Raw genomic sequence first — 27,738 nt, 5'->3', positions numbered from 1 at the left:
AATACTTAGAAACCTGTCAAGTAAATTAATTGATCAATAATTAAAATGTTCCCAAGTCTAACTTAGGAAAATTGATTAATTAATAGGTATTCATTGAGAAAATTGATTTTTCTCTAGAGACCTCTAAAAAAGTGACTTCACGGAGTCTAAAGATGATCTGAGCCATCAATCATAATTAGATCTTGGTAGTTGATGCTCCAACGGGAGATTATAAGAGCACGTCGAAGGGATTGGAGAAGACACATTGAGTGAGTGAGGCAGTTTGAATTACCCAGTTCGCAGTATTCAACAAAGTGCAATTCGAATTACCTAGTTCGTAATATTCCACAGGGTATAGTTCGAGGCAAGGGAGAGATAATAACAAGGGCTTGCAACAAAGATAATTTATTGAGAAATTCTTAAGAGGTTGTTCAGTGATCTGGAGTCAGGACAAGAGGCCAAATTATCCAACAGAGGAGGCCATATTCTGCAGTGCGAGTTGTCGAAAGAAGGATCGATTCAGTTGCTAGTGCCGAGATGTAGTCTTGGGAGGCAGAGCGAATTGTTTCTAGAGGTAGAGGGAGGTAAGACGACTTGGCTGAAGGATTTTTTGGGGCAGAACAAAATTCCCAGAGGTTGTAGTACACATTTCTAGCCAATGGTTCGAGTGCGAGTGGCCAGATCGATTTGCTATGAGGGAAAAGTATTTTCCCAATATTTTTCTAGTTGAGATAAATTGTTGGAGGATTGCTAGTTGGGCATCCAATTGTAATTCTCTATTTTGTTGCATAATAATAAAACCCTTATTTGCTACACTGGTTTTCCCATTGGGATTTTTCCAGGGACGTTTGTCCAAAAATAATGGTGTCATTTTTATTGTGTGTGCATCTATTTCTTACTTCTGTATTTTTATTTCCACAGCGTAATTTTATTGTGAGGAATGCATCTGTGATTTATTCGTTATTTGCCGAATAATTTATTCAGAAGACAAATAAACTGCATTCAGTTAGAAGATTAAACTTCATTTGTCGCATTCAAGGAATTTTCAAAGAGGATGCACTTTGTAAGTCCTTCTAGGTGGACCCTTGAGCACATTCTTCTAGATTGAAAAGTGTTTTATTATATTTTCCATGCATCCATTCTTGGAAGACAAATTTAATGTGGACCCAGTTGGCATTTAACCTGATATAATACCTATTTTTGGATGCTGTGACCTCTCTGTGTGGTTATTGTTGCATATTATTGCCTATTTCTGGATTAGGGCGACCTCTCTTGAAGAAGCTAGTGTCAATGTGCCTTGATATTGTCAACCATGTATCTAACTACAATATTTTACTATTTGTTGACTTGTCGTGGAATTAGTTAAAAAGATAATATATTCTATTGCATGGGAGACTTTGACTCACTCTATCTAAAGAGAGTTCCTCTCCATTTCATTTGCAATTGGCAATTGGAGAATTTGGTGCTAGAGAGTGAATGGATGAAGGAAATTGTGGGAGCTTGGAGATGATGTTGAGCTTCCTTTGTGTATCAAACCTTTGAGGACTAATGAAGCATTGAGGTATTGGTCCACTTCGATGTATGTTGTTACGCTTTGTAATTGTTCTTTATAGGTTATAGAACTTCTTGTTATTATACTTAGTTGAAGGCTTAACAATCAACTCAATATTCATTTTGGAAGAATCAATGTGACGAGGTTCTCACTCATGTTTTTGCTGTTTTATTTCTGAATTTGTTTTCCATATTTCTATCAAGCTAAGTTGCAGATTTGTAGGTACATTTCAGCTATAAAACAACACCTTCACATTTGTATTGATGAGTGGCACCCGGAGCCCTCCAAAACATGATTCTGTAGCTTATTTGCAACACTTTTTTTGGGGTAAATTGCTTCAAACTAGTTCCTTTTACCTACACACCCAAGTGATGAACATGAAATAAGTCCCTTCACCCAAAAGTTTGAATGCGTTAAACAAGCACTTTCAACCGTATGGCCTACCTCAAAGTAGTTGATTGTAACACACTAGTTCTTTCATTCATTCAATGTTTCATGACTCCATCAGTGCTTAGATTTGATAGTCACTAGTCTTACATCATCCCATTTCATTCTTTCCCTCATTTTTCTTTCATTTTCTCTCCATTCCCCCTTTCCCATTTCCATCGTCTCATACCATTGCTACAACCACTTTGTTTTATTGAGACTTTTCGTTTTTCATGTTCAGCCCCCGCACCATAGCCTTGATAACTCTTTTCTTGGGGAAGCCCCCCTTGCTGAAGAAGAGCCAACCAAAAGAGAGAGAGTAAGAGTTACAATGGTGATGGTGGGCAGCTTTCCTGAGTTGCACAAAACTATCCCCTTGATGTTTGGGACTTCACGTCATTTGGGGATGCTAGATTTTGTTGTAACAGGGTAAATAGGGGCAAAGTTGGAAAACATGCTAAAAAATCTAATATGCCAAATTTAGTTGGTTGTTCAACCTCGAATCTGGATAGATAAACATTTTTGAGAAATTCCAAACAAATTTTTAGTTATAACTTATGTACAATTTAAGGTGTTAGAGTTTTTTCTTTCATTGAATTTGTTTTTAGGTTTTGATTGTATTTTTGATGCAATTACTTATAGGAAGGTTGAGACTTGTAGCAAGTTGAAAGGAAACTTCCCCACTACTTTAAAGTTGTAGCATGAAATTTACAAACTCTTAGTTTCCTTCATAAGTCTGAATTGGGATAGATAAAATTAACTCCAATTCTGTCAGAGTTAAATGCATCACCTTAAAAATTCATTTTGAATTAGGAAAAGGAATTCGGTTTGCCTGTATGGGCAGTGGGCACCATAGTGATAGACTCTGTCATGCTTTACAAACTACCTATGAAATGCTTTGCCCTGGATGGATAATAATTAACTCCAACTCTGTCAGTGTTAAATGCATCGCCTTCAAAATTCATTTTGAATTAGAAGAAGGAATTTGGTTTGACTGTACGGCACCATAGTGATAAACTCTGTGTCATTTTTGACAAACTGCCTATGAAATGCTTTGCCTGCTTTCCATTCTGTCCAACTGTTGCAAGCTTCTCGCTTTTAGAAAATAATTTACCTTGTTAATTTAGAGTTATGTGCTGATAGGGTTAGAGGCACATAAAGACCATACCTTTAATTTTAAAGTGACATTCCAAAACGGGGATAACTGACAATTAGAGGGAATTCACTTTAACAAATAGATGCACATTAGTGCAAACTGTGCAGATGTTCAAAGATAAAAAATGTACCACTTCATTTTTTAAATTATCTGAAAGCAAGTGACTAAGTTGTTACTATGTTAGCAGCCCTTGTTATACAACAGATTTCACAAAGGAAGAGGAGAAGACCAAATACACATACTATGCAATTAATTATGTAAAAAGAATATACCACTCTTCAAGAAATGACAAAAAAATAATGTGTAATGTGTTTGCAGATGGATGGTTAGTGACATGCAAGCTGCAGCTGTCTTTTGGAAATTGGAATGGGACTGGGATTTGTAAGGAGGTGGGACTGGTTGTGTGAGAAGAAGGAATAGAAATAGGAGTTTGAAAAGAGAGAAGCGATGGCAGCTACAGTGGCATGACAGGGTTTCGATGTTCAGCATTTTTTTTTTGGGATATTATTGAGCACAGACTGGAGTGAAAAATGGGTGGGTTGTAAATTGGAGGTTGGTTTTATCCAACCTTAACGGTCACCATCATCAAAATGTCTCAAGCTGTTTTTTTCCTTTGAATTTCAGAGTCCACAAAGCATCTCACACTCTGCATTTGCCATCCATTCCTCTTTCCATTTATAAACCCATGGTACTGCCCATCTCAGTCTTCTTTAAAACCTTGTCAAGCATCTTTAAAACTATTGCCAGTGGCCTTCAACGTCACAGAATAGGTCCACAAGATCTCCCATATGCCACTTGGCACTAACACCTGTAATTGGTACTGCTCATGTGCTGAAATGCCCTTAATCCTCACTGCCTATGTCCTCAAATCTCTTCTTTCTCAGTCACACCATATCTTATTGAGGTCTTGATCCTTTCCTGCTCATGTCCTTAAAGTGCCTCAATCTTCATTATGCATGTCTTTAAATGGCCAGAGAAGAGTCCCCCTATCTTTTCTCTTATTTGATGAAAACTGATAAGCTTTCAGTCTGGGCAATCCTTGTCTGAATTTTTTTTCAGGTTTTGGGTAACCCATGTAATTTGCAAAAACCTTTTTTGACAGCCCCTATTTATTTTATAATAAGTTTGGGTACTAGCTTTCATCCTCAAATTTGTTTAGGATATTTACCATGATGAGTTATGTTGGAGACCAAGTTTGTAATAAAAGCACAGTTAGGTGCTTTGAAAAAATTCATAAAGCATCAGAATTGCAGGCATTTTAGGCATGCATCCACAAACCAAAAGCCGATTTCACTACTGTTCCGAAAGAATGCACCAGAGGTATGCATAATTAAGGCCTTCACTGCTCTATTTACTTATTTATTTTTCTTGTAGTCTGCATGTGACCACACTGTGTTTTTGAGTATTTGACCATCATACTGGTGGATAAACTCACATAGAACAGGGAAGCAAGACGGAAAAATCATATATCTAGGATTATAGTTTATCCTATAATTTTAACAGTGTTTTTCGGTTTGTTTGCAGCTGTTTAACCCATTCAAAAAGCCCTTGAAAGCAACTTCAACTTCAGATTTCATTGGGGGAGACCTTCAGCACCTAACTGCCACAAGCTTTACTGAGGTAAGACCTATTTGTTGATGGATACAATTGATCTGATATTCACCCTATGAATGACATCAGTTAAAGATTTATTGTTTAAAGGTATTACAGACTCATATGCTGGTGTGTGTTTCGTGTTATTTAAGCAACGGATCGATCCGATTGCCAATACACAGACATTTTAAATGGAAAGACAACAGAGAAATACAGTAAGCAAACACAAAGACACAAGAAATTTTAATAAGGAGTTCACACTATTCTCTAGGGCTACATCTTTGGTCCAGCTTTCAGTGGTGGCCTCGTTTTATTGTGCCTTTAAGCAGAGAATTACAATACAGGGACTCAATGTGAGTTCTCCTGAAGCAGGTTTTGCTTGGCAGGGTGGTTCTTGGATTCACCAAGCCACTTGAGTACACAGACTTCTTCTTCCTACCAGCTCTGTGACCTTCTGATCTACAATGGCAAGAGCCCAATGTGGTGCTCAGCTTGGACAAATCCTCTATGGGATGGCTCGAATCTTCAAGCTCTCTGGTGCTCGATGCTGCCTCTGGTCAGCTCGGCCCTCTGTCTCTTCTGCTTTGCTTTACTGTTCTCTGTGTTTTGTCCTTCTCTCGGGATTCTGGTCTCACTATCTTCGTCTCTCGGATTGACTTTCTTAGTAATCGTCTAACTGCGATTCGTTCCAATGCCTGTTTGGTTCCTCTCCCGCCTCTGTTGATTCACCTTCTGCAGTTGCGGTTGGAGTTCCTTGTTTGGCGTCATCATCAGCGCTTAGGGAGTGGCCACATGTCCTCCTCTAAACGGCGCTAGCCTGTTTCGTCGGTTCGTTTCTTTAGTTACGTTATGGATGTGTTCTTCCTCCACCGTGGCGGTCAAACGGATTCCAAATCCTTTTAAAACGCGGCGCATTCTTTCGTCAATTCCGCTTCCTCCATCGGGCGCGATCTCAGCCGTCTGATCTGGGACCTCCATATCCGATGCCATATGCACGTTTCGCGCGGTTGACTTGCTCGACTGATAGTGCGCTATCAACGACGGTTTTCTCTCACCTTTGCTTGCCACGCGTCGATCGATGAATGGAATCGCTCCGCTCTTATCCAAAACCTCTTATTGTTTGAGGGCACCCAGATCAATAGCGCCAGTTTTCCAGAGCGCGGGTCCTGCCTTTGTACGTTAACACTTTTTGCCTTTTTCGCTCGCGGTTCTCCGGCTTCCCATGCATCTGTGTGCTCGGGCTTCCTCCTTCACGGCCCTGTTCGCCCAACGATGCACGATTAGCGCTAATCGCACATCAAATTCCACCTCTGTTTCCTGATCCGGGGCTCCCAGGGGCTACTTTGACCTCCTGCACAATCTCCATGGGCCTTGGTCAGCGCGCTTTGACCGAGGTCCTCGTTGTTCCACACTGGCTGCCATTGCCACTGGTTCAGGGGTGTTTTTGATCGCTATTTTGGATTTCTTTAGAGATTTGTTCCGACCTGATACAGTCATGGTTCTTTCATAGTCTTCTATGGATCCGATTCGGATCACGACCTTCCCACTAAAAAAGCTTTTGGACCACCAAAAGTTGGTTTTTAAGCATCGACTAAGTGAGGGTATTGCTTTCTCACTTGTCCAATCTCAATCCACTTTGCACTGCTTGGCTTCGAACCTTTGAGCCCAATCCTGAGGTACTCAACATCCCCCCTGCGCGTTGTCCTCACCTTCCTTGTCCAACACTGTGTCTTCCTGCAACTCATTGAGTATTCAGGTAGCAGGTCATCAATACAAGGCAATTGACTTTGCTCTTCAGGGTCCTCAATCATTGAAGGTTCAAACAATCTTAAGCAATCTGGATTTACGACTGAGTAGATGTGCATGTAAGCTGGTAGATCAAGGCGAAAAGCATTTTCACCAATCTTCTCAAGTATCCTAAAAGGTCCATACCTGATAGGCTTTAGCTTTTTACCTTCACCTTGCATCTTGTCCTTGCTGATATGTCCTTGCTAATATACAGGGGCTAGGTCTGCAGCTTTTGCACAATTTTTGAGGGGGGAGTCTCAGAGTCACTACCCGGTCAAACTCTCCAGTTGACCAACAAGAGGGTTGGTTGATTAGCTTGCGGGCAGCACAAATTGAAATGGCTTGTTGGACACTTCTGCGCTGTTCTGGGTGACAGTCGGTCAAGTCGATTCTGGGGTGGAGGTCCGGCTGTTAGAGGGTGATCCGGTCGTCAGAACTTCAGCAAAATGACTAAGTGTGTGAGCGAGTGAATTTGTGCATACGCGACCTTGCGAACACACACTCAACATAACTTGACGACAAGATGCCTCAAACCATCAAGACAACATATACTCAACATGACTGACCGACGGTGTGAGCGACAAGCGTGACGCTTGTGATAGATCATTGAACGATTGCGACGATGCTTGCGCGACAGTGCATACAACTTCGTGTGTGAGTGCGACAGATGTTTACATAGCGAATACAACTTGTACACACGAAGTGGGACCTTGTGCATGACCAGAACATGGCTGCAAGCGTGACATTGTGACCAACATGCAAAGAGATGTCTGTTGAATGATCAAGCAAGGAGGGTGCAAAGATTTGACACGAGCTCATGGGGTGAGCTAGAGTGCTTGCAAACATCAACTAAAGATCCAAGGGAGGCTCTGAAATTGCATGCAGACCAAAATTTTGGAAGGTGTTGCAACCGCTACAACAGAACGTTGACTTGATTGTAGCACTATGACAAAGTCTTGGAGGGTCTTTGACTCTATTTTGACTCAAATAAAATTTTCTTTACAATATGTAACATGCCCAAAAGGCTCTTCCATACATGACGATGACTCAATTGACTTGTAGACTCAATGAAAAGCCCTAGAAGCACTCAATGGGTGCTTAATCTATAAAACAAATAACCTTGAACATGAAATCCATGCCTCATGAAAGACAATAATAATTTTTATTTCTCTATACATCAAATACATAAAATCATGATTACATATGTCATTATGAAGACTGAACCTAGTTACATATTTCAACACACCTTCTTAACTAGGGAGGTATACAAGGTACTTGGACATTCTCAAACTGATGAATGCTCGTAAGAAGAGTCGGATCGGTAAGCCATCTCATAATCTAATTCCTTAGCTTATGCCAGAGCATCTCCTTATACCAACCAACATTGTCACATAGCAAGGCCTTGACTAACAACTCTGTCCCTCCACAAGATTAGAGCACAATGCTGGCGAGACCAATGATTGACAGACAACATCATCATTGTCTCTCAAGGCACATGCCCCACCTAGGTGTTTACAGGGTACGTCCTTTGAGGACAATTCCTATCTTGGAATAGCACATCCTTAAGGAATTTCCTCTTCGACTACTCTTGCCTATTGGATGCCCTACGACATCCTCAAAGAGTATCGGAACCAATCTCATATGCTTACCTAATCCTCCATTCTTTCTTCATATGAAGACAAGAATGATGTGTCTATCTCTCCCTCTTAACTAGGGAAGATATACTCATTCCTATAAAGGAATATACCCAGTCTCCCTCTTAACCAGGTACTTTCCCAAGCTCCTTTTCAACTAGGGACTTGATTCCAAGCTCCCTCTTAACTAGGGACTTGTTTCCAACAACTCTTTTCTCTTTGGTGGAGATCATGGTACTATCAGCTACTTGTAGGGCTCCTCCTTTCGATGTCATAAACTTTAATTTCTTCACCATAGAGCCTTCATCTTCTAGATTTTTCTTCGTAGGGCATCAATGATCCATTACTTTCCTTCATGAACCATAGGGTTGAACTACTAGTCATTTCATCCTTCATTGGAAAGTGATCTTCTAGTTCACATCTGGATTTTCTTCATATAGCTACCTCTTCCAAGTCATGTTACTTTCAGGATCTTCCATCCGTTCTCATGGGTACTAGTTGTAGGTGACATCTACAACTCTCTTTCAATAGTCGTGTAACAACCCAACCAGATGTTGTTTAAAAATTCAAAATGAACATCAAATCAAAGTTCCCTTTTATGATGGTTTTTCATCATGACATCTGCTTGCTTGCAACATCAACATCTTGCACATTCATAAACACATCTCCAAGACATTCAATGTCAAGGTCTCCTTCATTTACAAACTTTATCAGAGTCTTCATACCTTCTCCATGGAGATGTCCTAGCCAATTCTTTTAGCCATCAGATGTTGATCACTTATCTTATCTTATGTGACTATAGTTGCATCTTTCATGAACTCTTCTTCCTTTCTTCACATATTGTTCCCCGAGAACTTCTATACATAGTTCCTTCATCTTGTCAACCACCTCATATTCCTTCCATGTGAGGTCATATTATGATGACATGACTTAATCTATCAAATATATGCATACCTCTTTTGTCCTTTTGGTCATCTACACTTCCTTTGGCAACTTCCTTTCCTTGCTTGAAAGTGTTTCAACCATGCTGCGCTCCTTTGTCATCATACCATCATTGTTCTTAACAATGGCTTCCACACAAAGTGAAATTATCAGTGAGACACTTGCTTCTTCCAAGTTGACGTGAACCTTCTAATGAAGATTCCAACGGAGGATCTTGATTATCCTCATCCTGCAAATCCTCCTTCCTAATGATGATGATGTATGAAGAATTCTTTCTATCTTCTATCATGTTAGATGACTTTCTTCCAACCATATATACTACTATTTTGGTTGACCTTTACATGCTTTCAATGAGGTTATCTTGAGCTACTTCCTTTCTATCACGATGATTGCTACAACCATGCAAACTTCTACTTCATCTATCCTTTCAAGCTTATATCATAGTGTCATGAGCTCTTGCTTCGAACATATGCTACTATGCTTCAAATATGATGCCATTTTCTAATATGATGCATCCTATCATGCTTACAATGCATCCTATTATGATAGCTATTTTTTACAAAACTGACAAGAACTAAGTAGTAGAGATCTTTCACTTCCTCCTTTGATTTCTTCTTCTCAGGATCTTCCACTTCGTCGGTGACATGGGTTTCATTCCTTTCTTTCCTTTTCTTGTTGTCCTTCTTGGGTTTCAGGGCATCTCTCTTGAAATTCCCATATTTCTGACAACCATAGCATTGGATCTTTGACATATCCATCTTCTTTTTTCGAGGACCAAATTTCCCAAACTTCCCTTTTCTCCTAGCCATGGCAGCAAATGCTTGAACTTGTTCATTTGATCCTACTTCGTTTTTTGCTTTTAACCTAGTTTCTTCAATCTTACACAATGACCAAAGTTCATTGAATGGGGTGGCTTCCTTCTTTTCATTGATGCTTGATACGAAGTTACCCCATTCATCAGGGAGTGCATTGAGCACTACGGTGGTCATCTCTTTGTCAGACATTATTTCCCCCAACTCTTGCAGTTGGTCTCGTATTTGTGATACCTTCATAAGATATGTGGCTATCCCTTCTTCCTTTGATACGTTCATCTTATATAGCTTGATTCTCAAATATATCGCTTCTCTTGCAGTGCTTACGAAGAATAATTTTACTAGCTTGTCATAGATGTCTTTTGACTTCTCCAATTTTGCTACATATGGGATGAGAGACAGTCCTTGATTGATTCTATAAGGATTCTTTGAGCCCTTATCTCCCCCTTCATAAACTTCGCTAGAGCTTGAGCTTCTTATTTTGGTGGTTCAGTGATTCAACCCTTAACATGTCCAATGACTTCATTTTCTATGAGGATAAAATCTGTCCTCTTCTTCCATGCAAGGAAATTTGATGATCCAACCAATTTGTTGCTCTCCTTGCAGACCGAAGTCATTTTGATAGTAGATTCAGTCATAGATATAAGGATACTTGTCAAGTGAAGATGCCCTTTTGATAGTGATATCTTCAACTTGATGCCTTCTTTGATTTTGATGATAGTTGATGATGATAACTTCCTTGAAGATGACAATACTTCTTCTTCTAGAGATGTCTTTCTTCAAATATGCTTGAGATGTGATCCTTGCTTCAATGAGAGGGAGATCACCTTGATGTCTTTGATGATGATGGCAACGCTTCTTCTTGCTTCCTTAGAATGTGGAGACTTCAATATGCTTCTAATGTGTAGTCCTTTTTGAAAGTGAAGTCTTTGAGGTCTTCTTTTCTTTGAGTTGTGGTGATCCTTGTGATGTGATGAATGGTCCTCCGTGATGTTCCTTAGATTGCTTGGCCCTTATGAATCTCTTCTTGCTGGTTTGAAGGTCTTGGAGGGTCTTTGACTCAAATAAAATTTTCTTTACAATATGTGACATTCCCAAAAGGGTCTTCCATACATGACAGTGACTCAATTGACTTGTAGACTCAATGACAAGCCCTAGAAGCATTCAATGGGTGCTTGACCAATAAAACAAATAACCTTGAGCATGAAAACCCAGGCCTCAAGAAAGACAATAATAATTTTTATTTACCTTTACATCAAATACATAAAATCATGATTACATATGTCATTATGAAGACCGAACCTAGTTACATATTTTAACACGCTAAACCAGATTGACATAGTCCAAAAGTCTGTTGTGCTGAGTAGAAACAATCAGAGAGGCTTGGCTACATACTAGTTTGGAGTGGCTACATAGAGTTTAGCTCCATGTATCTGCTCCAAATGGTTCCATATCTTGTTGAAGTAGAGCTCAATATAGTCTGAGAAAGCACTAAACTCAGAAGCCAATATCAAGATCTGCTAATTTTGATTCTATCTTCTACATCATTCCAGGATGAAATGAAAACTTATTTCCTGTCAACCCTTTTCTTCTGTTTGACACTACTTATTTTGACCCAAAACTCTATTTTACAAAATTTTAGTGTCTAAATTTTCAATAGTTTTTCTCTAAGCCATCTCCACCTGCAGGGTGCACAGCTCCTCATATCTGCTAGCAATAATAACAGTGTCTAACTTGATGCTCCATCAGCAGGTTCCAGCTCTTCTGATCCCTGTCTGCATTGCCTTGTTTTAGCTGCCTTCTGACATTCACATTCAGGTCTGATCCATGTGTCTTATACATGTTTTGCATGAGACTTTTATTGGTTGAATACCTGATGAAATAAGATTTACAATTTATCTTTGAAATGTCTTGAAATAACACCCATAAATCCATACCAACACCATGATTTGAATTATAAGTGTCTTCTACCATCTAGCAAAACCTGAAAACTATGAATCGTATCTACAGTGCCAAGTTTGAATTGTACCTTTGCAGCATCTAGCACATCTTTGCAATCAGGAAGAATGTCAACAGACCATGCAGGTAAATGATGATAGTTTGCGTTGAACTTCACAATTGCTTCAGACTTGGTGTTAATATTAGCAAAAAATGTTGAACATGTTGCAGATCCCGCAGTGTAAACATTTTCCTGCAAACCAAATGTTTGAAACCATATAACCCTCAGGATTTCATTTTGTCTCTATATCTTACTTGTATAATCTGAACATACTCAGTGCATTACTAGTAATAGCATGCACCGGAGGCAGATTACAGTGTCTTTGTAATCAATATGAAAATAGCTATGTCTTCAAATCTAGATTGCTACTAAAGTTACAAGCTGATATTCTATGGTCACAGATCTAAACTATTAAGAAATTAAATTTGGTTACTGTAATGGTTTAATCATGTTTTCTGATTATGCAAATTCACTGAAATAAATGAAAATATAATTGCAGACCAACTACACACTATCTTATCAAGATATTGTTAGGCAATAGTCACCTGTTTTCATTGTTTGCAAAAGGTTCCAAATGTGCTATCAACATGCAGAGAAACTCCACTTATTGACTTGGCTAAATGTTGTCAATAGTGAGTAGGCCCCTTAGTTTCCCCATCAGAAGAATTATTATTTTTTAAGACAATTAGGTTAAACAGATAACTACTTGTAGATCTTCCACAGTCTCGATCTTTGGTCTCGTTTGCATTAACAAAACCATGTATGTCCAATACTCTATTTGCTTTAGGTCTTCCTTGGTAGCAAATTCCATAATCTGTAGTGCCATGCAAATACTTGAAAACCGTTTTTACGATTATCCAATGCTTCTTACCTGGTTTTGACATCCAATATTTACAGTATATGGTTAATGTTGCCATCCCTCTCTATGGACAACTTTCTCCATATGGTTTATGTGGTGGGTTCCTATCTCAATCATTTTTTGTTTCTTTTGATATTTCATTTCCAATTAGTTTATTTTTGTGGCCCTTTAATATTTTTCATTCATCTAAAACCATGCTTATTCACTTGTACTTTTCAATTTTTTGAATTTTTTGGCTTTCTGACATTGCAATTATGCGTTTCAGTGCCTTTTTTGGCCTGAGATATATAATATGACCTGTAGGTGGATTTTGATTGAAATCAGTGTCCACCTATTGAAAGATAGATTGACGCTATATGCAATTTCACCTAATAAGGGCTGTGAGACAATCATGTTAGTTCTACGGATGCCAATTTTCTTCAAGAAAATTTGTAAAGCTTGCATTTTGGTTTTGTCACTAAAAGTAGCATTTTTAAATTCCAAATTAGCAGGGATATCTATATAATAGGCTCAGGCATGCCATTCTTTGGTCTAAATATAACGGGAATTTAATTTCATGGATGTGAGATTGTGCATTTTGTTGTAAAAAATATCAGGCCTTTGGGTATAGTCAAAATTTCATCTACATGGATAAATGATTGACAGGCCAAAAGGAAAGGCATCAGTTAGCTTTGAAGATGAGCTTGAATCAAGGAATATGGATATTTCTATAGGAGTTCAAATGATGATATGGAATTTTTCATCCCAAATGCCATAATAGAGAATGCCCTGAAACCACAACTTGAGCCCCTAGTCTTGCAAAAGACGGATTAAATGCCCTGTAATGGATAGGAGAAAACTAGAGATGAGAATGGGTTATGGAGGAAAAGAGCGGATGGTTCTCTCTAGGAATTTCCAAGTTAAAAGCTGCAGACATCAATAGAAGGCCATTCATGCTTGCTTTAAAGGCATGATCTAAAGACTTGCCTTGAGGTGGTTTCCAACTCTGTCAACAAAACCATAATTTACAGGTTAAAAGAATATTATATCCTTGGGAGGTGAAATGGAGATGGCTATGGCACTACCTTGAGCAGCGGTTCTGAGAAGAATGATTTCATGATACATGTAATGATTAACACCTCAAAAGAAACGACAGGTTAAAATGATATTGGAGGAATGAGGAAGGACACTGATGTGTGATCACTGAGGATTATAGTGGACATGTTGAAAATAAAATTTGATTTTGTGTGGCAAGTAAAAACATGTTTAGAGATGAGAATTTAGCATTGTTGCCGAGATATTTCTTGGGAAATGCCATGGATATGATGTAGTTTATAATATATTACAAAAGATTCATTGGGTTGGAATATTAATTGAGCAAATTTCGTTTGGACTATTGAGGGAGTACTATTTGATCAATTTAGTTTGGATTATTGAGCCATTGATTTCTTGCCAAAGATGAATAGACTTCAATGAGAACAATAATGGATTAAATGCAGGGGAATGGGACAAACAAAATAGATCCACAAATGAAAAATTGTCATTAATATGTGATTAATGGCTTTAACTGAGTACCAACAAATTTCTTAGGGAATATAGGAAGTGATCATAAACCTAGTCCACGGATTCATGGGAAGGATAGCTATATGAGGAACTAAACCATTAATTGGCTAATGAGCTTAAAATACATGTTTCGAATACACGTTAACATGCAAAATATGGAGCCTTGAGGGTTAGCTCAATTGGTTGAGTTGCCCTCGCTAATAGGAGGTCACAAGATCAATTCTCCTCAACACCCTCAGGGTTAGGCTTTGCTAATAAGCCGATGGGATGTGATCCCTTCAGGTGGGTTTGCCCGATATTTCCTTACAAAAAAAGAAAACACATGCAAAATATATGGAGAGTAGAATTACACCTATCTAACTTAACCAAAAATATTCTCACAAGGAAACACTAATATTCATCATATTTGAAACTAGTATTGTGATCATTGAAAAGTCCAATGGGGTCCATCCTTAATTTACAGTGTTTAATAAAGTTCGATAAAAAAAAAACTAGCAAAATTACATTACAAAGGACTAGATAAACCGAGAACTCATTATTTTCTTTTCGTTCGTGCTTCTCTTCCGAACCCGACGTTGCTAGGTAAGGGATTGGGCTCTTGTCAACAACACTCAAATAGAACCAACCTTACTAAAACCTAAAGGGGAACATAATAGTGAAGTACGCTAGGAAATACAACATGGGGTTGAGACACAAAGTTGATAAACAAAACACTTAATTATTTAGAAAAAAGCCACATTATTGATGATAACTAATCCCAATTGTGTCCAACATCCATAACTTTTTGGGTAGCTCACTCTGATGGTAAGGAGAGGTGTAGATAAACTTTTACAATGCAATCTCTGATCATAAAACAACATGATAATCAAGCACATCATTACACAAGAAATTTTCACTTCAACTGAGAAAAAATACGATTAAGATGCCTTGTTTTATTACTCTCAAGATATTAGAGAATAATTTGAAGCACACTTTCCACACAAAAATTGTTGTGTGCTTGAGATGAGCTAAATAGATACATTACCAAGGCTTTTGGAAATTGGGCCATTAGCCCCATTGTACTTGCACCCTTCTACTGGATTATTGAGTACCCAATGACAATGAAAACATATTTTTTTTCAATGGCAAATGTTTTACATTGTTCTTGTGCAAATTATGTATATCAATGCTTTGTCTCAAGAGCTATGTAGAGATTTGGTCAAATATGATCAACTATATCAACTTTGACAGAGTCTAAATTAGTGTTGATTTTTGTAGCTTGGGTAGGTACTTTGCACACACCTTGTATCTAGGTGTGCAGAAGTTGCCAACATTCTCCTTAGAACACTTTTCTCAAGTGTGAGCGAGTTGCTAATGTAACTTAGCCTAAGTCTAATTTAGGAAAAATCACATATTAGTATGTTGGCTTATGGAGCTAAAAGAAACCTAGGAAAATTAGTATGTTGGTTCTTCATCTTGTCCTGACGATGAACCACACTTGATGGTTTGAAACGCGTCGACTAAAAGTCTCCTATGTGATTTTTACCGAAAGATCTCTCAACATTCAAAATTAAAGTGATTTACTTTAGTAAGTTTTAATCTTAGCCATTGATTTCAAGTGATGCGAGATCTAATCTTGACCGTTAATCACTTTGAAATTAGGGTTAGGGTTAGTGATTTAGTTCAATGTAAACTTATAAAAGCAAGGCCGAGGAGAGGAGAAAGACACAACAACAACACAAGTTTGAGAGCGACATCTCAGTGAGTGGTGTGTTGGGTCTGAGGGAGTGTAGAGAGGTTGGAGATCTAGATCTGCAGGAAAGATCGAGCACCAACCCAGGGAAGATCTAGTGGATCGGATCTAGGTTATTGTATTGTGTATTTTCTTAGTTGGGCAATTATCCCAGGATGAAAGCCCACAAAAGTTTGGGTTTTGTTTTAATGAAAAAATTTGGGCATAAATTTGTTTTGTGTCATAGAGATTGAGATCTTTATATTTTGCTTCTGCTGAATTTGTGTTAGGAACCTAGTCGTGTATTGATTTAGTAGATCATTTTCTGCTAAGAATTAAGTATCGGGTGCTAGGTTCGTATGTTAGGTTCGTAGGAAAATTAACAATTAACTCAATGGATTGATGACCAGTCACTAACAATGAGGAATTGCTTTTCATCCAACATCAAGGTGGTTGAATTTTACCATAAATTTGATCCTTGATAAGATTACATGATGGATTTGGACTTGATACTCAACCATGGTATCCAAATTTCATTCCTGGTAATGTTAGATGATGGATCTGTACTTTGGTACCTAATGATGGTGTCTCCTTGGTAGGGTTAGATGATGGATCTGTGCTTGATACTCAACAGTGGTGTCACTTCCATTGGGTGCTATCCATGTGGCTCCCTTCTAGAATAAAGTTGTCATGTTAGATGCATGATCTTACAAATATATATATATATATATATATATATATATATGTATAATACAAATTTTGATTTTAGATTCTCTTCGGGAAATTAATTTCCCTAATTAACGGCCTAATTGGATAAACAACTTAGTTATCTTGCCTCTTGAAATCTTGGCCTTCAAGGCAACGAACTTACTCTTTTCCAACCAATGAATATAACTAGCTTTCTTGAATTCTTGGCCTTTGGACCAGCATAAATAGTGCTTTTTAAGCTCCTCCCCGGGCTTTAACAACTTCGTCTTTCTTATCCCATTTAGAATTGGATTTTAACACTTTATATATTTGGAGATTAAAAAGCATCACTACACTGGAGGAACTTGAAACAAAGATGATGGTTTGAAATTAGGTGAATTTTGAACGCTGATTATTCAACAATAATTCTCTTCATCATAGTTCCTAAAAGCCGGGGACAGATGTCTCGTTTCTTAGTGGTTTTCCATTTCAAATTCCTTTTAGTTGCTTTTAGAACAGGTTTTGATATTCATGGCCAACGTTTCTCCATGTTGAGTTTATATTCAAAGATTATGGTGTTTATTTATTTTATAGTTGATGTTTTTAACTTGGATAATGTTGGGCATGGTTCTTCTGGTTTTAAAAACATTAGAACATAAAAATTTAATAATAGAAGAACAATAATTTAAGGATGACCATAAATATTTCACACACACATAAAACGAATTTAAAAATCATTAAAACTTCTTGTTTGGGATCTCAGATATATATATATAAAGCGGGGGAGGGGGTAGTTGATCTAAATCTAAGAAACTACCAATTAATTTAGATGAAGAGACATGATTTGAAACACTTCAACCTCTAATAATCATCATAGGAGGGTTCATGTTCCTTTATCATGCATAAAGAAATCTTAAACGCTAAGCCACAACTCATATATATATATATATATATATATATATATAGATATATTCAATGCTAAGCTTTATAATTTCAATAGTAGGTTGAGCCTAGGTCGTGGCCAGCCCACATGTTAAATGGAATAATAATCTACCCAAAAGCGGGATGCTATCAGCAAGATTGTGCGAGATGTGGTCAAGTTTGGATGCCCCTTAAGACAATGGAACCTCTACAATTGACTCGCACCCTCAATCCCTCTTCATCAGATTTGAACTTGAAACTTGACTCCGATCCTCAATCCCTCTCCATCAGAGTTGAAGTTGAGACTTGATAGAAAGTAAACCTAATCCCACTGATTTACACCTCTCTCTATATATATACAACAATTCTCTTAATGTAAGTCTTGATAATATTAAATAAATTCTATTAAGATAAATCTAAGATGGATTTAAAAAAATCTCTGCAATCCAACTGATTTACACCTCTCTCTATATATATACAACAATGCTCTTAATGTAAGTCTTAATAATATTAAATAAATTCTATTAAGATAAATCTAAGATGGATTTAAAAAAACTCTACATAAACTATTTAGATTTATTTTAGCCTTTTCCAATGTTTTTTTGGTTATTAATGATGGAATTTTGTTATTAATGATAGAATCGATATTGTTTGAACATTTTAAATTATTTTTTCTTAGATGTACACTAAGATTGATTACCAATACTATACACACAAATTTATGTTTGATTTCATAATTCTTATGTGCTATACTTATGTTTGATTTATTTTGGCCTTCTCCAATGTTTTATTTTTTGTTATTAATGATAGAATCGATATTGTTTGAACATTTTAAATTATTTTTCTTAGATGTACACTAAGATTGATTACCAATACCATACACACAAATTATGTTTGATTTCATAATTCTTATGTGCTATACTCGTAATTGCTTCAATAGTTGGTGTATTGTTATACATAGTTTTGAATGATTCTAATGCAATCATTGCTTTCAGAAAATAACCATGTGCTTTCTAATGTACTTCCCTTTTAATCGATGGGGAGGTTCCCCCACTCCTAAGAAATGAGTTAATCCTTTACAATGTGCTTGAGAATAATTGAGGGGCATGATCATATAGCATGCTTATGTTTTACGTGGCGTCAATAGTCAACATGCTCTTAGCCCCAACGTCTTAGAGTTGAAGACGAACCAAAGGGCCATATATATTGATCCCATTACTTAATGGGGACCAAACCCCATACATACCAAGTAGTCTACCTCCTGCCCATTTATTGCAATTTTCTATCAATGTTTTGTCTAGCTTGTTTTCCATACAATGGACAATAATATTTGCCAATAAACATCTTAAATGACGGATTACATTAGCTAAATTAACATTATATCCCTGAGTTTCCATGTTTTGTGTAAAAACTATTTTTTTCCTTGATTGCAATTTAATTCTTTGAGTCATTTAAATTATCTAAGGGGTTTTTTGGCCTTCAATGTTGCATTCTATTTCTTCCTTATGGCTGTTGAGGTTGATTGTGGTCAAAATTTTCAACAACTTTAGCATGATACTTACTTTTAGAAGGGCCTACTCAAGGAGCATCTGGAACTATTTGCATAGATAATTTATATCTCTCCAAGGATTTGATGGTAGTTGATGCAAAAACTAGTTTATATAAAACAAAGAAAACAATTGATATGAACGCTAGTTTAGTTAATTCAATCTATCATTTATGATGCTTATTGCACATGTTATTGTGCATTCTCTGAAGAAGGGGTTAAACAAAACATTGATAGAAAATTGTAATAAATGGGCAAAGTAGGTAGACCACTAGTTTGTGTGGGAGTTGGTTCCTATTACATCACGGGGTTACGGGGTTGATTTTTCTGGACCCTTGAATCCCTCATCATTCAAGGATCTTGAGGTCAAGAGTGTGGTGACTATTGACGACATATAAACCATAGCCATGCCATGGGAACATGGTACTTGCTTATTCTCAAGCGAATTAGAAGAGGACCGAGTCATCCCTTAGGTGTGGGGAACCTTGTTGTTGATGAAGTGGAACCAACAAAAAGGAGAAAGGGAGAGAAGGATGTAAAGGAAAAAGAGACCATCAATGTAATTTTCATATCCATGAAAACCAAGTCTATGCAGGATCAGGTATAATTTTCTTAAGTAATTGTCTCACCTTTCATATAAGCAACGTGATTGTGCAATAGAAAATTTATATGTTGTTAGCTTAGCATGGAGATGATAAAATATTGATCTTTCTGATTTTGTTTATTCTCTAGATACCAAAGGAAATCATGTAGTACATGATCAAATAGTAGTTGTCACCGATGAAGGCAATGACACAGGTCAAGTAGAAGATGTCGAGGACCAAGGCAAATGTGGTAAGTCTAGTTGAAGTTGTGGAAGTAGGCAACAGATTACAGTTTCAAGCTGATGCTGCTGAATGCAGCGATGAAGTTAATGATGAAGTTGAAGCTCTTGACAGAAAGAGGAACGTCCCAAATCATGAACAAGTTTTGAGTCAGCCTGACAAGGTCTTTGAAATTGAATATAAGGGGGACAATAATTGCTAGCTTGACCTACCACAGTCAAGTTTTTATGTTGTAAATGTATTTGAAATTGACCATGAGAGGGACAATAATTGTTAGCTTGAACTAACAGTCAAGTTTTTATGTTGTAAATGTGTGTAGGGTATATTGCTGTAAATATAATTTTTCCTTCAAACTGGTTAGTTTGCATGCTGCCCACTTTGAAGTAAATGTGTGTAGGGTATATTGCTGTAAATATATTTTTTTCCTTCAAACTGGTTAGTTTGCATGCTGCCCACTTTGAAGTTCCATTGCCAAGTGATCACTTGATAAAATGGAATGGTTGGTTTGTATGTGGTCTACTTCTAATGATCATCGTATCCTGTCCACCATGAACATTGCTGAAATCATTGTACCATCTTATATACCAAATAATACATTATCTCAAATCAATATATCAATATCAATGTCAAGTGATTTCAATAATGATATTCTCCTTTGCTCAGTTTTAATAAATATAATATTTTATAATTTTATCATTATAATTATGATTATAATTTTTCAGTACCAAACCATTTTACAGTGTATCATTACAATACATTTTATATACTTTACTTTTAATAGGATTAACAACCTTAGAAGATATTTTGGGTTAATAACATAATTAAATTTATTAAAATTCTCAAAAATGCTTACAAATTTTGATAATTTACTTTTAATAGGATTAATAACCTTGGAAGATATTTTTTATTAATAACGTAATAAAATTAATTAAAATTCTAAAAATATTTACAAATTTTATTACTTTTAAAATTTTATCATCACAACTTTGAAAAACAATCGTATTCACAAACTCATAATTAAAAGAAAGGCCATGTTATATATTTTACTGTAATACAATATATTTTAATGAAATTATTAATAAAATATTAAAATTCATTATATTTCTATATATTTTACTGGAATAATACTTTTAAAATTTTATCATCACAACTCTGAAAAACAATTGTATTCACAAACTCATAATTAAAAGAAAGGCCATGTTATATATTTTACTGTAATGTTATATATATTTTACTGTAATGTTATATATTTTACTGTAATACAATATATTTTAATGAAGCTATTAATAAAATATTAAAATTCATTATATTTTTATATATTTTACTGGAATACAATATATTTTAATGAAACTCTTAATAAAATATTAGAATTCATTATATTTTAATATTAATTTTATTAAGAATTCATTATATTTTAATATTTTTGATAGAAACTCTTAAAATTCTTAATAAAATATTCTCAATGTTCCTTGTAATTATTTTAATGAAATTTTTAATGTCCTTATAATTATTTTAATGAAACTCTTAATAAAATATTAGAATTCATTATATTTTTATATTTTTTTTTTATGGAAATACTCTTTTAAAATTCTTAATGAAATTAATAAAATATTCCCAATGTTCCTTATAATTATTTTAATGAAAATTTTAATATCCTTATAATTATTTTAATAAAACTCTTATATTTTTTGGAAATACCCTTTTAAAATTCTTAATAAAATTAATGACATATTCTCAATGTTTTTTATAATTATTTTATTCAAAATTTTAATATCCTTATAATTATTTTAATTATTTTTAATAAAATATTAAAATTCATTATATTTTTAATAAAAATACTGTTTTAAAATTCTTAATAAATTTAATAAAATATTCTCAATATTTTTTAATAAATTTGATAAAATATCCTCAAAAAAAAAATATATATATATATATATATATATATAATTTTTAATAATTTAAAATTTTATCAATTTTAATTTAAAATTTTATTATTATAATTTTAAAAAAAATTGTGATTAGCAAAAGTTTTCAAGTCATAATTATAAATTTTTTAAAATTTAAAATTTATTACAATTAATATTAATAAAATAACTAATTATAAAATCACAATTATAATTCATTTTAATATATTTACTCATTACCATATTAATAATAAAATTATTTATTAAAATATAAAAAAATAATTAATTAATTTTAATAAAAATATTTATTAAAATATAAAAATAATAATTATTAATTTTAATATAATTGATATAGTATGGTTTGGAAATGTCTCTACTATGTTAGTTGTGAATATATTAACTCAGGTATATACATTTTAATTTGTTAACTAGTAACCATCATATCCATCATTGATATTGGAAAGCGGCTTATATTTACTTGTCAATTTATTAACCATTATATTGCTTATTATTGCCTATTATGATTTAAGTTTATTAATATAAAATATAATATATATTTGTAATATTTAATATATGATATTAAGATTATTTATATAAAATATAATATATATTTGAAATATGTATTATAGTGTGATTTTGAAATATTAAATTCTATAAGAAATATGTGATGATGATAAGAGAGTTTGTATTGTATCTTATAAATAAAGATTTGATTGAATTTTTTTTAAATGTGATTGGAATTTCATGTTTTTGAAAATAGTAAATGTTTTAATAATTATTTTATTTTACTCATTTAATTTTTCAAATATATTTAGAGAAATTTACGTTAAATATAAAATAAAATGCATTTTTATTATCATGTAATATGGTGTGATTTTCAAATATTAAATTAGACACTCTTGTGATTATAAGAGACATTATTGTTTATTAGTTTGTATTGTATTTTATAAATAAGAATTTGGTTGAAAAATAAAATGTTGAATGTGATTGAAATTTCATATTTTTAAAGATGATAAATATTTTAATATTCTACACTGTCATCAAAGAAGAACACTACATTGTCATCAAAGAAGAATATTCTAGAGAAAACTCTGAGTCACAAGAAATAAGGGAAGAAAGAAACAACTCTCAAAACAAGCAAGGATAAGAAGAACACTACACTGTCATCAAAGAAGAATATTCTAGAGAAAACTCTGAGTCACAAGAAATAAGGGAAGAAACAACTCTCAAAACAAGCAAGGAGAAAGCCCGCTCCAACAAATCAACAGTTATGAGGATTCGAATACCGCAGAAAATAAATCTTCATTTAACAGCAAAGCAGATCTCCTAAACCAAACTTCTTCTCCGACTATTTTCAAAAGAACGAACACAATAGATCGCGAAGCTAAAACACCAATGTCCCAAGAACCAGAAGAGATGAAGGAGATGCAAGATAAAGGAAGTTGGAAGACCGTAGAGAAAAAAAGAAAGCTACAACACCAATCTCGCCAAGAAAGACGAGGAGCCAGACAAGTAAAAATTAAGAAAATTGTAGGTCCGATAGACCAATTTGGTCTCAGTGGACGTTAACCATCATCATCATCATCAATAAACATTTTATTTTATTCATTTAATTTTTCAAATACATTGAAAGGAATTTACATTAAAGATAAAAAAAATATAAATTACATAAATAATAAAGTAATCTAAAGTAAAATCAAGTTACCTTATCAAACATAAACTAAAGAAGATTCTCCTAAATACTTTATCAAACATTTATGTAAAAAACTAAATTTCAAAGAAGAAATACATAATAATTTTTTGAATCATTTTCCAATTTTGGGTGTAACTAATTCAATTTGAATTTCCTTACTACGCTAGATCTAACACTTGAAGGAGGCTATAAAAAATGGTTTTCTCGATGTATTGTGGGTTTTATCTTGGGAATAAAGATGGTGGGGGGAAGATACTTTGGTAAGTAAAATTTTAAGTTGTCTTTTTGATATTATGCATAAAATATTATAGGAATTCTTACTACCACAAGTTGACATATAATTATCAAAGGATGATTAAAAGATAGTTGATTATAATAGAATTATGTTACAAATTCAAGTAAACTAGATTTATGTAACACTAAGCAATTTGCAAAATAGAACATGGAAATACATAGAGTACATAATTTTAGATAATTTAAGTGTCATTGCAATGAGATTGAATTGGTTAATGTTTTCATTATTCTTCTTTTACTAAAATATCTTATTAATTATCTTTATGATTAAGTATTATTTTATTTTTATTTTTTTTAATTATTATTTTAAATTCTTCTTCGTTATCACCAATTTACATGATGCAAGTATAATTCACCAATATAAAATTTCTCAAAATGTAAGTACAATATAGAAATTATTTTTTGAAGACACCAATTGTATTATAATCATTCAAAATAAAGATAACATGATGTATGTATATAAAATCAATCTTAATAATTACATATTACCTAATATTTCTCGCACCTCCCCTCACCCTAGCTCACCTTCATAGTTAAGCTTATCCATTTTTAAACTTATCATCCTAGATCCATTAGAGCTCTATTGCTATAGAACATTATTACACATAAATTAAGAGAATACATTAGATATATTATATTAAAGTAAATACCAAAGAAGTGATTAGAATGAAGAACTATTGTTCTTCTTCAACTATTGTTTAGTTATTTTTCTTTAAGTTTTGTAGTCTTGCTTAACCCTACACTTCTTAAAAACACCTTCCTAAATCACCGAATAGACTCTGGGAGCACAATGAGCAAGTTTAACCATTTGTGGCAAGCCACATGCAACTACAACCCCAATCTTCTTTTCACTTGCCACAGTCACATGGGCAAGCCCCAATCCTCTCTTCACTTGCCATAGTCACATGAGCAATGTGAGAGTTGACTCGAGATCCTGCAATGGCTATACAGTAGTTGCATCAAACAATGTACAAACTACTTACATTCTCATAAACAACATAAAGATACACAATAACATAAATCCACTCTCAAAAATTATATACTATTCTCTTCCTATATTCTTTCATGGTCTTGCTAGTGCGTAGAATCATACCTTGAGAATATTTTTTTTTACAAGTAATAAGTTTAACATGGTCAAAGGAAAAGTTAATATTTATAACATATTTCTTTCGTAAGGTAAGTATTTATTTTACTGCTGCAAGGTAATGGTTTTGCTCTACACCCCTATACAATTTGTTTGGTTTAAGATTATGTAACCCAAGCTCTAGGACTTTGGTTTATATGCAGTATTCCACGGGGACGCGTCCCCCAAGGTCGGGTGCGCGCACCCCTCGCACCCCACGCGTCTGGGACGGGGGGACATCTGGGGAAACGTTTCCCCACGTCCCCCTTTGGGGGAGACACGGGGAGACGCATGGGGGGACGTTTCCCCAGTGTGGGGGGTGCAACTCCCCAAAAGGGGGACGCCTGGGCATCCCCCCTCAAAATGGGTTATGCGTTCGCCCTTAAATTTGCTTGTAAACTATGATTTATGACAAGGAAAACCTAGTATTTGACCATATTTCCCTACTCACGCTATGCAATTCATGGTAATGTTAAATTCTTAGAGTAAAAGTGACATTCTCCTTTATTTTTCATTTTCATCATTTTACTTAAATTTTTAACATTACCATGAAATGACTCAAGATGTTTGAGAGTGGTTCCAACCTCATTGGATTTCATATGGAGAAAGTAGAATTTTAGATCTCACTCAAAATCCAGCAGACTTAACAGTTTTTCATAAATTCAGGATTCGATGGATTGCATTGTTTCCATTGCATTTTGTCATGTACAAGGGTGTATGGAATTAGTATTTAATCAAGAGCACCAAGCCCTCTATGTATTTTAGAGTGACTTTTAGACTCATCACTCCACTGTTTTTGAGTTTTAGCTATATCATTTTACTATTCCAGACTTTAGATTTCAATATCTATTATAGTCTATTTTTCTTAGTACTAATTAGATTCTAGAATGATGAATGATGAATTTAATTTTAAATCAATTTAGAATCTAGAATGATGAATTTAATTTTAAATCAATTTAGAATCTAGAATGATGAATTTAATTTTTAAATCAATGTAGATTCTAGAATGGTGAATAATGAATAATGGATATGGATCAGAGTATTTCATTATTAAATCTCGTGGTCTATGGATGAATCATGTATGTATTAGTAAGGATGATGAGTATGGATCAATGTATTTCATTATTTAATTCAAATATGTATGTATTATTGTATTTATGCTTTCATTATAGAATATGAATTTGATATATATATATATGCCCCAACGTCCCCCGTCCCCCCTAAATTTCCCTAAAATTTGAGGGTACTCTCACACGTCCCCTTTGTGCGTCTCCCCGCACCCGCGTCTCCCCGTTTCGAGTCTTGGTGGAACATTGTTTATATGTGTTCCAAAATATATATAGCAAGGATTTTAATATTGTGTGAACTATATGATTATCACTTTAGCTTTTGTGACAATGAATACCCGAACTTTCTCGAGCTCTCACTCGTGTGCCATATGGAAAACCATTTGCTTGGTAAGGTGTGCAAGGAGATCTACAACTCCTATGCTCTAGGGTTCAATGAACGGTCATATTTGACGAGGGGCAGTTACAAGGTGACCGCCCACTCACTCAGGCGCCTCTTGCAGTCCATTGTCACTCTCACTCAATGGGTTACGGATTTGTAACCTAGTCATGAAGGTCTTTTCTTCTACGCTCTATGGATTGGGTAAAGTTTTACTTTCCGGTTCTCTTAAGATTCTTTTCAATTTCCCTTACCAAGACTTCCATTCTTTAATCACTAGCTTGCCTTGTGTATTTTATATGGGGTTCTTTTCTTTTGTGCTTTCTAGTGTTTGTTTACAGTTTTCGCAGAGGGCTTTTGCACTTCACTCATGGATTCTTTTGCAAACAGTTGCCACCAGACTCAGATTCTGGCTGAAGACTTCCTTGTCACAAGTTTGTTCTACATGTTCTTAACCAATTCTCTGTGATGTATCTCAAACTGTTTTATCTATCACTATAGGGTTTCAGTTAATAATTTGAATTATAAATTTTGTTAGAGCACCTCAATTGGCGTCTTTGGAAAGAAAGGATTTCCCTAACAAGGACACTTCCCTACCATTCCTTGTTTGTGTTTATCAGTGTTTTTACCCTTGGAAAAATATTGCACTGACTGGTGTCAATGCTCTTTCTTTTCTTTCGACAAGTGAGGGTTATCCTGCTACAAACTTCTACAACTCCCTATGGCTCTTCCGTGGCTTCCAATCTAGGCTTCTTCTAATAATTATTTTCTTTGTTCTTTCTAGGTGTCGACAGTTGTAGGGTTAGGTTTTGTTCACTTGAATTCAATCAGTTTTCCTCTTATCGAGGGTTCACAATCCAATGTTCAACTGTTAAGTTTTCAACCAGATATGGGTCAGCCCAAGGTGGTGTTTTCTAAATGATATGGCCTATCACTGTTGTACATTTTGTTTTAGAATTGTACATGTCTTCGACTATGCATTACATACGGTGTCTTATTTTTTTCCGTAAGAGTATAGACAATATGTTATTCAAACTAGCAAAGCATTTTTAACATAAATTACTTTCACAACATAGATTATTTATCCTCATGTGCTTATACAGGTATATGGAAGAATTATACTATTCCTCTGTATGGCATTTATCTATTTTATTCCATTAAATTTTTAATGTCAAGTTTTGTGGTCTACCAAATCTAGAATGCTTATTTCTTTTCAACAGTAATTATAATGTGTACATGGAATGTTTCATATCCGTCTGGTAACGTAGGGACTGATCTCAGGTTGCTGGCAATGCCGACTTAGCCCG

General features: G+C 34.8%; 1 protein-coding gene across 13 annotated transcripts in view; it reads left to right on the top strand.

Moving 5' to 3' along the window:
* Positions 1-20,219, top strand: part of LOC149234719 (uncharacterized) — a 51,468-nt gene extending 31,249 nt beyond the window's left edge. For 4 of the 13 annotated variants that reach the window (XR_016246100.1, XR_016246099.1, XR_016246098.1 and 1 more), the window contains 3 exons: positions 3,432-3,665; positions 4,638-4,733; positions 18,597-19,117. Coding sequence is in view for 3 of the 13 variants with exons in the window: in XM_089371911.1 (XP_089228037.1) it covers positions 4,293-4,433; positions 4,638-4,733; positions 18,597-18,668 (309 nt within the window). In the remaining 10 variants the exon portion in view is untranslated. The other 9 variants (XR_016246101.1, XR_016246103.1, XM_089371913.1 and 6 more) reach the window with 9 other exon arrangements.
* Positions 20,220-27,738: the final 7,519 nt, after the last annotated feature.

This window comes from Pinus tabuliformis, chromosome 8, assembly GCF_031772625.1.
Source record: "Pinus tabuliformis cultivar Carrire ecotype Pingquan chromosome 8, CPIR1, whole genome shotgun sequence".
In the NCBI taxonomy this organism is placed as follows: domain Eukaryota; kingdom Viridiplantae; phylum Streptophyta; class Pinopsida; order Pinales; family Pinaceae; genus Pinus; species Pinus tabuliformis.
The sequence above is the reverse complement of the archived record's forward strand: the minus strand, read 5'-3'. Positions and strand labels throughout refer to the sequence as shown.